The 12,317-nt window shown below is 41.1% G+C and overlaps 1 protein-coding gene across 1 annotated transcript in view; it reads left to right on the top strand.

Moving 5' to 3' along the window:
• The window catches only part of LOC127634942 (SH3 and multiple ankyrin repeat domains protein 1-like), a 59,676-nt gene that overhangs the window by 21,923 nt on the left and 25,436 nt on the right, over positions 1 to 12,317 (top strand). Inside the window, exons 11-14 of the mRNA XM_052114710.1 lie at positions 88 to 273; positions 369 to 492; positions 6,634 to 6,672; positions 6,929 to 7,053. Of these exons, the coding sequence (XP_051970670.1) occupies positions 88 to 273; positions 369 to 492; positions 6,634 to 6,672; positions 6,929 to 7,053 (474 nt within the window). The remainder of the gene's footprint in view (positions 1 to 87; positions 274 to 368; positions 493 to 6,633; positions 6,673 to 6,928; positions 7,054 to 12,317) is intronic.

Raw genomic sequence — 12,317 nt, 5'->3', positions numbered from 1 at the left:
GACAGCCAGCACTCGTCAACAATAATGATTGGAGAACGAATATACTGAGAACCATCTCTCCCTAATCTCAAATCTTTTGTCCTCTAGTTCCATTTTTGGAAACTCCTAAATATGCCCCTCAATGTATGGACAGTGTGCCAAATCAATCCCACACAGCTGGCCTTCAACATCAGCACCCGCTGCTCCGCGCCAAGAGCGAGAACACGATGACAACACTCATGGATCCTGTAGCCCCGCCCACCACTGCTGCCAGCATGCCGCCTGCTCAAGTAGGTCTTCAAACCCCAGGTGTTCATCAAGGGAACATATCAGCAGAGATAAGAGTCACCAAATAAATCAGTTGTTTTTTCTATCTCTCTCAGACTCAGCGCGGGCGTCTTTCGCTCTGAGGAGTTCCAGCAGTCCACGTGGAGCTCGAACACGTTCTCCATCTCGTGGGAGAGAAGGAGGAGACATGGAGGACAAACAGCAAAAACAACGCGGGAGGCAAGGGTGAGTAAAGATGGATTGATGTATACATGTTCTTTCTCAGGAAAAGTTTTTGGTTGTTGACTTTGGGCGCTCAGTTTCAGATGACAGTCTCATGACAGTCAAGTACATTTCTCGCTTCTAAGAGCCCTTCAAAAACAATCCGTCATGGTTTAAACATCTACTATAATATTATGAAATACTTGCGATTGATAATTTGCATGGACAACATGATTTCATCAAAATGCACTTTTATTTTCGGCATCGTATGGTGTAGTTCCAGCAACTACCAGCAGGGGCTAACGGGGACATAGCACATTCCTGACCCCCTGATTTGCACGCAATGTCTATGTTGTTTTAGCTGGTGCATACACACCCAAAAATGTTATTCTGAATGCAGCATGCGAGATACAAAGTCAATATGCAAGATATGTTTAAAGTCACAATTGCAAAAATAAAGATGCAATAGTGAGATATAAAGTCGCAATTGCAAGTTCTAACTCACAACTGTAAAGTTTCTTCATGCTTTATATTTCACTTTATTTCTCGCAATTGAGACTTTATTTCTCATAAATGTCGTATGTTTATATTCTGCAACTACGTCCCGATTGGGAGACATAAACTCACAATTTCGAGATATAAAGTTGCAATTTCAAGATTAAAAACTCAAAATTTTAACAATTTTTCGCAATTGCAACTTTATTGCAAAATATAAACTCACAATAACGAGAAATAAAGGCAAGAAATAAACTCAAAACTGCAAATTTTTTTATATCTCAATTTATATATCACTTTATAATCACTTTATATATCACTTTATAATCACTTTATAATCACTTTATTTCTCACTTTATAATCACTTTATTTCTCACTTTATAATCACTTTATATCTCACTTTATAATCACTTTATCTCACTTTATATCTCACTTTATATCTCACTTTATAATCCCTTTATTTCTCACTTTATAATCACTTTATAATCACTTTATTTCTCACTTTATATATCACTATATAATCACTTTATATCTCACTTTATAATCACTTTATAATCACTTTATATCTCACTTTATATATCACTTTATAATCACTTTATATCTTACTTTATATATCACTTTATAATCACTTTATATCTCACTTTATCGCACTTTATAATCACTTTATAATCACTTTATATATCACTTTATAATCACTTTATATATCACTTTATTTCTCACGTTATAATCACTTTATATCTCACTTTATATATCTCACTTTATATCTCACTTTATAATCACTTTATAATCACTTTATATATCACTTTATAATCACTTTATATATAACTTTATAATCACTTTATATATCACTTTATCTCACTTTATATCTCACTTTATAATCACTTTATAATCACTTTATATCTCACTTTATATCTCACTTTATATATCACTTTATGTCTCACTTTATATCTCACTTTATAATCACTTTATATCTCACTTTATAATCACTTTATTTCTCACTTTATAATCACTTTATATATCACTTTATTTATCACTTTATAATCACTTTATATATCACTTTATTTCTCACTTTATAATCACTTTATAATAATTTTATAATCACTTTATATCTCACTTTTATAATCACTTTATTTCTCACTTTATAATCACTTTATAATCACTTTATATCTCACTTTATAATCACTTTATATCTCACTTCATATCTCACTTTATATCTCACTTTATAATCACTTTATATCTCACTTTATAATCACTTTATAATCACTTTATTTCTCACTTTATAATCACTTTATATATCACTTTATTTCTCACTTTATAATCACTTTATAATCACTTTATATCTCACTTTATAATCACTTTATATCTCACTTTATATCTCACTTTATAATCCCTTTATATCTCACTTTATAATCACTTTATTTCTCACTTTATAATCACTTTATATATCACTTTATTTCTCACTTTATAATCACTTTATAATCACTTTATATATCACTTTATTTCTCACTTTATAATCACTTTATAATAATTTTATAATCACTTTATATCTCACTTTTATAATCACTTTATTTCTCACTTTATAATCACTTTATAATCACTTTATATCTCACTTTATAATCACTTTATATCTCACTTCATATCTCACTTTATATCTCACTTTATAATCACTTTATATCTCACTTTATAATCACTTTATTTCTTACTTTATAATCACTTTATTTCTCAATTTATAATCACTTTATATTCACTTTATATCTCACTTTATAATCACTTTATATCTCACTTCATATCTCACTTTATATCTCACTTTATAATCACTTTATATCTCACTTTATAATCACTTTATAATCACTTTATTTCTCACTTTATAATCACTTTATATATCACTTTATTTCTCACTTTATAATCACTTTATATATCACTTTATTTCTCACTTTATAATCACTTCATTTCTCACTTTATAATCACTTTATATCTCACTTTATATATCACGTTATATCTCACTTTATAATCACTTTATATCTCACTTTATATATCACTTTATATCTCACTTTATATATCACTTTATATCTCACTTTATATATCACTTTATAATCACTTTATTTCTCACTTTATAATCACTTTATTTCTCACTTTATAATCACGTTATATATCACTTTATAATCACTTTATATCTCACTTTATATCTCACTTTATAATCACTTTATATCTCACTTTATATCTCACTTTATTTCTCACTTTATAATCACTTTATATCTCACTTTATAATCACTTTATATCTCACTTCATATCTCACTTTATATCTCACTTTATAATCACTTTATATCTCACTTTATAATCACTTTATTTCTCACTTTATAATCACTTTATTTCTCAATTTATAATCACTTTATATTCACTTTATATCTCACTTTATAATCACTTTATATCTCACTTCATATCTCACTTTATATCTCACTTTATAATCACTTTATATCTCACTTTATAATCACTTTATAATCACTTTATTTCTCACTTTATAATCACTTTATATATCACTTTATTTCTCACTTTATAATCACTTTATATATCACTTTATTTCTCACTTTATAATCACTTCATTTCTCACTTTATAATCACTTTATATCTCACTTTATATATCACGTTATATCTCACTTTATAATCACTTTATATCTCACTTTATATATCACTTTATATCTCACTTTATATATCACTTTATATCTCACTTTATATATCACTTTATAATCACTTTATTTCTCACTTTATAATCACTTTATTTCTCACTTTATAATCACGTTATATATCACTTTATAATCACTTTATATCTCACTTTATATCTCACTTTATAATCACTTTATATCTCACTTTATATCTCACTTTATTTCTCACTTTATAATCACTTTATAATCACTTTATATCTCACTTTATATCTCACTTTATATCTCACTTTATAATCACTTTATATCTCACTTTATAATCACTTTATATCTCACTTTATATATCCCTTTATATATCACTTTATAATCACTTTATATCTCACTTTATATCTCACTTTATCGCACTTTATTTCTCACTTTATAATCACTTTAAATATCACTTTATAATCACTTTATATATCACTTTATTTCTCACATTATAATCACTTTATATCTCACTTTATATATCTCACTTTATATCTCACTTTATAATCACTTTATAATCACTTTATATCTCACATTATAATAACTTTATTTCTAACTTTATAATCACTTCATAATCACTTTATATATCACTTTCTAATCACTTTATAATCACTTTATATCTCACTTTATTTCTCACTTTATATATAACTTTATTTCTCACTTTATTTCTCACTTTATATATAACTTTATTTCTCACTTTATTTCTCACTTTATATATAACTTTATTTTTCATTTTATATATAACTTTATTTCTCACTTTATTTCTCACTTTACATATCACTTTATAATCACTTTATATCTCACTTTATATCTCACTTTATATCTCACTTTATTTCTCACTTTATAATCACTTTATATATCACTTTATATTCACTTTATTTCTCACTTTATATCTCACTTTATAATCACTTTATATCTCACTTTATATCTCACTTTATAATCACTTTATATCTCACTTTATATATCACTTTATATCTCAGTTTATATCTCAGTTTATATCTCACTTTATTTCTCACTTTTTATCTCACTTTATATCTCACTTTATTTATCACTTTATAATCACTTTATATCTCACGTTATATATCACTTTATATCTCACTTTATAATCACTTTATTTCTCACTTTATTTCTCACTTTACATATCACTTTATAATCACTTTATATCTCACTTTATATCTCACTTTATTTCTCACTTTATAATCACTTTATATATCACTTTATATTCACTTTATTTCTCACTTTATAATCACTTTATAATCACTTTATATCTCACTTTATATATCACTTTATAATCACTTTATATCTCAGTTTATATCTCACTTTATTTCTCACTTTATATATCACTTTATATCTCACTTTATAATCACTTTATTTCTCACTTTATTTCTCACTTTATAATCACTTTATAATCACTTTATATCTCACTTTATATCTCACTTTATTTCTCACTTTATAACCACTTTATAATCACTTTATATCTCACTTTATAATCACTTTATAATCACTTTATATCTAACTTTATATCTCACTTTATAATCACTTTATAATCACTTTATATCTCACTTTATAATCACTTTATTTCTCACTTTTTATATCACTTTATAATCACTTTATATCTCACATTATAATCACTTTATAATCACTTTATATCTCACTTTATAATCACTTTATATCTCACTTTATATCTCACTTTATCTCACTTTATTTCTCACTTTATAATCACTTTATAATCACTTTATTTCTCACTTTATATATCACTTTATAATAACTCTATATCTCACTTTATATCTCACTTTATCTCACTTTATTTCTCACTTTATAATCACTTTATATCTCACTTTATAATCACTTTATTTCTCACTTTATATATCACTTTATATATAACTTTATTTCTCACTTTATATATAACTTTATTTCTCACTTTATATATCAATTTATATATTACTTTATAATCACTTTATATCTAACTTTATATCTCACTTTATAATCACTTTATAATCACTTTATATCTCACTTTATAATCACTTTATTTCTCACTTTTTATATCACTTTATAATCACTTTATATCTCACATTATAATCACTTTATAATCACTTTATATCTCACTTTATAATCACTTTATATCTCACTTTATATCTCACTTTATCTCACTTTATTTCTCACTTTATAATCACTTTATAATCACTTTATTTCTCACTTTATATATCACTTTATAATAACTCTATATCTCACTTTATATCTCACTTTATCTCACTTTATTTCTCACTTTATAATCACTTTATATCTCACTTTATAATCACTTTATAATCACTTTATTTCTCACTTTATATATAACTTTATTTCTCACTTTATATATAACTTTATTTCTCACTTTATATATCAATTTATATATTACTTTATAATCACTTTATATCTCACTTTATATATCATGTTATAAATCACTTTCATTCTTTCAGTTGTGACTTTATTTTAAGTGTGAAACTGTCAACATTGAATTCTGTTGCTTGTCTTATGGTATGTTACTGAAGCTGTGACTCATTATTTTTCACGTCGTGATTATCTCTGTTCAGCTTCTGGCCAAAGCTTTGCTGCCACACTGAGTTCATTCTTACTCAGTGACTTAATAAACATATCTCCCCTCCAACAGAATGAATCATTAAACTAATGTTCAGTTTATGGAGTCAGATTTAACACATCGGGAACAAGGTCAACCGCTGCTTTCTTTTAACATGAAGAAAAGAGAGTAAAGACACTGCAAAACCTGTCAAATGCATTTAAATGAATCTCAGTTGCCTCCGTGTCCGAGACCGCCAATCCGCGCATCTTATCACGTGGCTTGTTGAGCCTAGTGAATCATAAGAGGCCCACGCTTCACGCTATTCTCCACGGTATCCACGCAAACTCACCATGCGCCACATCGAGAGCGAGAACCACATTATAGGCCATGAGGTGGTTAACCCAAAATGACTCTACCCACCCTAGCAACCAGGCCAATTGGTTGCTTAGGAAGCCTGACAGGAGTCACTCAGCACACCCTGGATTGAACTCGCGACTCCAGGTGTGGTAGTCAGCGTCTTTACTCGCTGAGATACCCAGGCCACATTGTTTTATTACTTGATGAAATTTGGCATCGAATTAAAATGCCGTTTTCATACAAATAAGTTAAGATGACGATTGGACACTGAAAACTGAGTTTTAAACGAAAACAGATTAGTGTGGACGAGGCCTTACAACTTTTTTGCCTACATGTGAACGTTATTATTATTATTTTGTGTGCACTACAGAGGGGATGGTGGCCAGAGGAAGAGGCTGTACAGTGCTGTTCCGGGTCGCGTGTTTGTGGCGACACGTTCTCACTCCGCTCACGGTGAGCGTGAGATCAGCCTCAGCAAAGGGGACAAGGTTAAAGGTGAGAGATCACAACTTTCTTATAATATACTTATATATTTGTATTATTTGTGATTTTTTTTTTGCGTTGATACATCAATTAGCTTGCTGTGTTGCAGTTTGCACGTTAACAACATATCGGAAAAGCTGCGTCTTTAAATGTATCACTTTTAAAAAGCCACAACAGATGTACTCATTTAGACGGACGATTTTGGCTGTTGCAATGCATCTCATGTTTGTTTGTTTGTTTCTTATACGTCTGTTGTGCTTTAGTTGTTCTGGCAACCCACTGATTAGTCGATTTTGAAGATAGGTAGTTTCCAGCCTGATGCCATGAAATTTACATGACCATGGCAGCATTTTTGCAATAAAAAATGTATGAGCTTTATAACACAGCAGGTTTCCAGTTAAATGTCCAGTAGGGGGCGCCAAAAGCAATTGAATTGATGAGGTTTTAAGCAGAATTTTAGATGGATGTTTTAAAGATTTAAACATACCTCCCTAACCTAATGTAACGCACACAAGTTGAGACAGTCACAATGTAAGTCAAAACTGCGTTTTATTGCAGGCAGGCAAAAGTACATACAAGGGGCAAATCCAATGAAGAGTAGTCGTGGGAAGCGTAGGGTCAAGAGCCGGGGAATCAAAGAGATGAACAAGGGGGCAGATCTAGTGAGGGAGGTGAACGATAGCGGGGGTCGAAGTGGGGAAAACAGTTAACAACTATGGACAAGACAAGACGGGATAAGCGGGAGCGAAAGACAGGGAAACGAGAGGAATAGGGAGTTGGCAAACTAAGGGGATAATCAAGAGTGGGGAAGTCAAAACTAGACGTGACTAGCGGGGGTCAAAACACGGGAATCTAAATACAATAACCAACAAGAGTGAGACGAAAGGGCAGTGATATATATAGGGGCAAGTGCAGGTGTAAACAATGACAGGTGATCGAGACGAGTGCAGGTGTAACTAATGTGTGGGGACAAGAAGCGCGTGAGTGCAGGTGTAAACAATGTGTGAAGGTAGGAAGCGCGTGAGTGCAAGTGGTCATAATGTTTAGGCTGGTAGCGAGTGCGAACATGAGTCAGAGGGGGGAGAGGGTTTACGAGCGAGAGCTCGTAATAGCATAACGAGCGTGAGTGCTCGAGGGAGGAAAAAAGAGCGTACGCTGGGGGCGGAGCGGGAAGTGTATGTGTGCGTGTGTGAGGAAGCTGAGATGGGGCAGAGGAAAGGGGTTCGTGACAGTACTCCCCCCTCTGAATAGGACGGCTCCTGACGGCCGCGCTCGGCTGCGAGGAGTGAGAGGGGACAGAACGAGCGTGTGAGCTCGAGGGGACCGAACGAGCGTGTGAGCTCGAGGGGACCGAACGAGCGTGTGAGCTCGAGGGACCGAACGAGCGTGTGAGCTCGAGGGAACAGAACGAGCGTGTGAGCTCGCGGGGAACAGAACGAGCGTGTGAGCTCGCGGGGAACAGACCGAGCGTGTGAGCTCGCGGGGAACAGAACGAGAGTGTGATCTCGCGGGGAACAGAACGAGAGTGTGATCTCGCGGGGAACAGAACGAGAGTGTGATCTCGCGGGGAACAGAAAGCACAAAGGGAATGAAACAGTCCATCGGGGTCAATGGGCAGTTTAAGGCAAGGTCAGGGGGAACATAGTGGACAGGCGGGTGGTCGGGAGGTCTAGGGGACAGCCATAGGGCAGAGACTGGGTCAGGAGGTCTGGAAGGCGACTGGAGGACAGGGACTGGGTCCGGAGGTCTGGAAGGTGACCACCGGACAGGAATAGGGTCCGGAGGCCAGGGAAGAGGCCACAGGACAGGTAGAGGGTCAGGAGGCCACCGGACAAGGTCAGGAGGCCAGGGAAGAGGCCAGGGGGTAGGGAGAGGAACGGTCACAAGAGGAGCAGGCAAGACCCAGTGAGGAAAGGTTTCAGGGGCGGAGCCGTGAAAGGCGGAGTCGTGGAGGACTCCAGGGGCGAGGCCCTGGTGGGCTCTGGAGGTGGAGCCGAAGGAGGCTTTAGGGGCGAAGGCCTGGAAGGCTCTGGAAGTGGAGCCGAAGGAGGCTTTAGGGGCGAAGGCCTGGACGGCTCTGGAGGTGGAGCCGAAGGAGGCTCCAGGGGCGAAGGCCTGGAAGGCTCTGGAGGTGGAGCCAAGGGGGGCTTTAGGGGTGAAGGCCTGGAAGGCTCTGGAAGTGGAGCCCATGGAGGTGGCGCCGTAGGAGGCTCCAGAGGTGAAGCCCTGGAAGGCTCTGGAGGCAGAGCCGAGGGAGGTGACGCCGTGGGAGGTGGCGCCGTAGAAGGCTCCAGGAGTGAAGCCCTGGTAGGCTCTGGAGACAGAGCCGAGGGAGGTGACGCCGTGGGAGGTGGCACCGTAGAAGGCTCCAGGAGTGAAGCCCTGGTAGGGTCTGGAGGCAGAGCCGAGGGAGGTGACGCCATGGGAGGTGGCACCGTAGAAGGCTCCAGGAGTGAAGCCCTGGTAGGTTCTGGAGGCAGAGTCGAGGGAGGTGACGCCATGGGAGGTGGCGCCGTAGAAGGCTCCAGGAGTGAAGCCCTGGTAGGCTCTGGAGGCAGAGCCGGGGGAGGTGACGCCGTGGGAGGCTCGGGAGGCGAATCTCTAGAAGGCTCTGGAGTCTTAGGGAGCAGAGCCGTAGGAGGCTCGGGAGGCAGAGCCATAGGAGCCTCTAGTGGCCGAGCCCTGGGAGGCTCGGGAGGTGGAGCCGTAGGAGGCTCTGGAGGGGGAGCCGTAGGAGGCTCGGGAGGCAGAGCCATAGGAGGCTCGGGAGGCAGAGCCCTGGGAGGCTCGAGAGGCTTGAGGGGGGGAGCCTTGAAAGACTCGAGAGGGGGAGCCCTGAGAGGCTTGAGAGGGGGAGGAGCCCTGAGAGACTCGAGAGACGAAGCCCTGAGAGGCTTGAGAGGAGGAGGAGCCCTGAAAGACTCGAGAGGGGGAGCCCTGAGAGGCTTGAGAGGGGGAGGAGCCCTGAGAGACTCGAGGGGCGGAGCCCTGAGAGGCGGAGGAGCCCTGAGAGACTCGAGAGGCGAAGCCGTGAGAGGCTTGAGGGATGGAGCCCTAAGAGACTCGAGAGGCGAGCCGTGAGAGGCTTGAGGGGCGGAGCCATGAAAGACTCGAGGGGCGGAGCCCTGAAAGACTCGAGGGGCGGAGCCGTGAGAGGCCTGAGGGGCGGAGCCATGAAAGACTCGAGAGGCGACGCCGTGAGAGGCTTGAGGGGTGGAGCCATGAAAGACTCGAGAGGGGACGCCCTGAGAGGCGGAGGAGCCCTGAGAGACTCGAGAGGCGAAGCCGTGAGAGGCTTGAGGGGCGGAGCCATGAAAGACTCGAGGGATGGAGCCCTGAGAGACTCGAGAGGCGAAGCCGTGAGAGGCTTGAGGGGTGGAGCCATGAAAGACTCGAGGGATGGAGCCCTGAGAGACTCGAGAGGCGAAGCCGTGAGAGGCTTGAGGGGTGGAGCCATGAGAGACTCGAGGGATGGAGCCCTGAGAGACTCGAGAGGCGAAGCCGTGAGAGGCTTGAGGGGTGGAGCCATGAAAGACTCGAGGGATGGAGCCTTGAGAGACTCGAGAGGCGAAGCCGTGAGGGGCTTGAGGGGTGGAGCCATGAAAGACTCGAGGGATGGAGCCTTGAGAGACTCGAGAGGCGAAGCCGTGAGAGGCTTGAGGGGTGGAGCCATGAAAGACTCGAGGGATGGAGCCTTGAGAGACTCGAGGGGGGAAGCCGTGAGAGGCTTGAAGGGTGGAGCCCTGAGGGACTTGAGGGGTAGAGCTCTGGGAGGCTCGTGAGGGGCCCTTGGAGACTCGTGAGGCGGAGCCCGGGAGGGCTCAGAGGGGCGAGCAGAACCCGGCAGAGCCGTGGGAGACTCTGGGGGCGGAGCAGAGCCCGGCAGAGCCGTGGGAGACTCTGGGGGCGGAGCAGAGCCCGGCAGAGCCGTGGGAGACTCTGGGGCGGAGCAGAGCCCGGCAGAGCCGTGGGAGACTCTGGGGCGGAGCAGAGCCCGGCAGAGCCGTGGGAGACTCTGGGGGCGGAGCAGAGCCCGGCAGAGCCGTGGGAGACTCTGGGGGCGGAGCAGAGCCCGGCAGAGCCGTGGGAGACTCTGAGGGCGGAGCAGAGGTCTGCAGAGCCGTGGGAGACTCTGCGGGACCCTCTGCGGTCTTGAGCACAAGACGAGACTGGGGAGAAGGGGCCCTCTTCCTTCTCTTACGTCTTCGGCCAACAGGGGACGTGGCCATGGGGACGGTCGAGGCTACAGGCGCTGACTCGCTGACGTGGCAGACATGGGCGCTGGCTCGCTGGCCGTGGCGGGCATGGGCGCTGGCTCGTTGGCCGTGGCGGGCATGGGCGCTGGCTCGCTGGCCGTGGCGGGCATGGGCGCTGGCTCGCTGGTCGTGGCGGGCATGGGCGCTGGCTCGCTGGCCGTGCCAGGCTCGAGGCTGGGGCCGTGACAGGCCTCGTGACTGGGGCCGTGTCAGGCTTAGGGACTGGGGCCGTGTCAGGCTTAGGGACTGGGGCCGTGTCAGGCTTCAAGACGGGGTCTTGGTGTGGAGCGCTGGTTCAGTGTCTGCCTCCCCACAGTGAACGAGGAACCAGAGTACAGTAGGGCGAGGTCAATAAACTGAGCCAGGTTAAGGGGCAGCGACCACCAGGCATTAATGATGAGGTTGGCTCATTCAGACCACATTGAAAAATGGTCTTCAGAGCCACCTCATTAAAATTCACCTGGTACGCCAGGACACAAAAATCCATAATATAAGCCTCCACGGTTTGGCTCCCCTGACGCAAACCCACGAGTTGGGCCGCTGGGTCCATAATGTCGAGGGCGGGGTTATGAGTTACATAACCGCTGCCTTGCATAGAAACCCCTTGGTCTGCGTCGGAAGAGCCATAAAACCTCTCCGGGGGTGGAGAGTTCACGGCGCTCAGACATGCATAAACGGGCTCAGGGGCAGACACAGGTGAAACCGGGTAAAAAATCAGAAATAGCGCATACCTGCTGCCCCTGGGCCGTGAGCGCGTGGTCATCTCTCCACACTGTAGCTCCGCGCCCGAATGTGACGTGCACCTCCGCTCTAGTGAGCTGCGCGACTCCTTAGCTGGGGCATTGTGACTGTCAACGGTGAGGTTGGTTATTTTGTAACGCACACAAGTTGAGACAGTCACAATGTAAGTCAAAACTGCGTTTTATTGCAGGCAGGCAAAAGTACATACAAGGGGCAAATCCAATGAAGAGTAGTCGTGGGAAGCGTAGGGTCAAGAGCCGGGAATCAAAGAGATGAACA

The sequence above is a fragment of the Xyrauchen texanus genome, chromosome 42 (assembly GCF_025860055.1).
Source record: "Xyrauchen texanus isolate HMW12.3.18 chromosome 42, RBS_HiC_50CHRs, whole genome shotgun sequence".
NCBI lineage: Eukaryota > Metazoa > Chordata > Actinopteri > Cypriniformes > Catostomidae > Xyrauchen > Xyrauchen texanus.
Note: the sequence above shows the minus strand (reverse complement) of the source record. Positions and strands in the feature narration are given on the sequence as shown.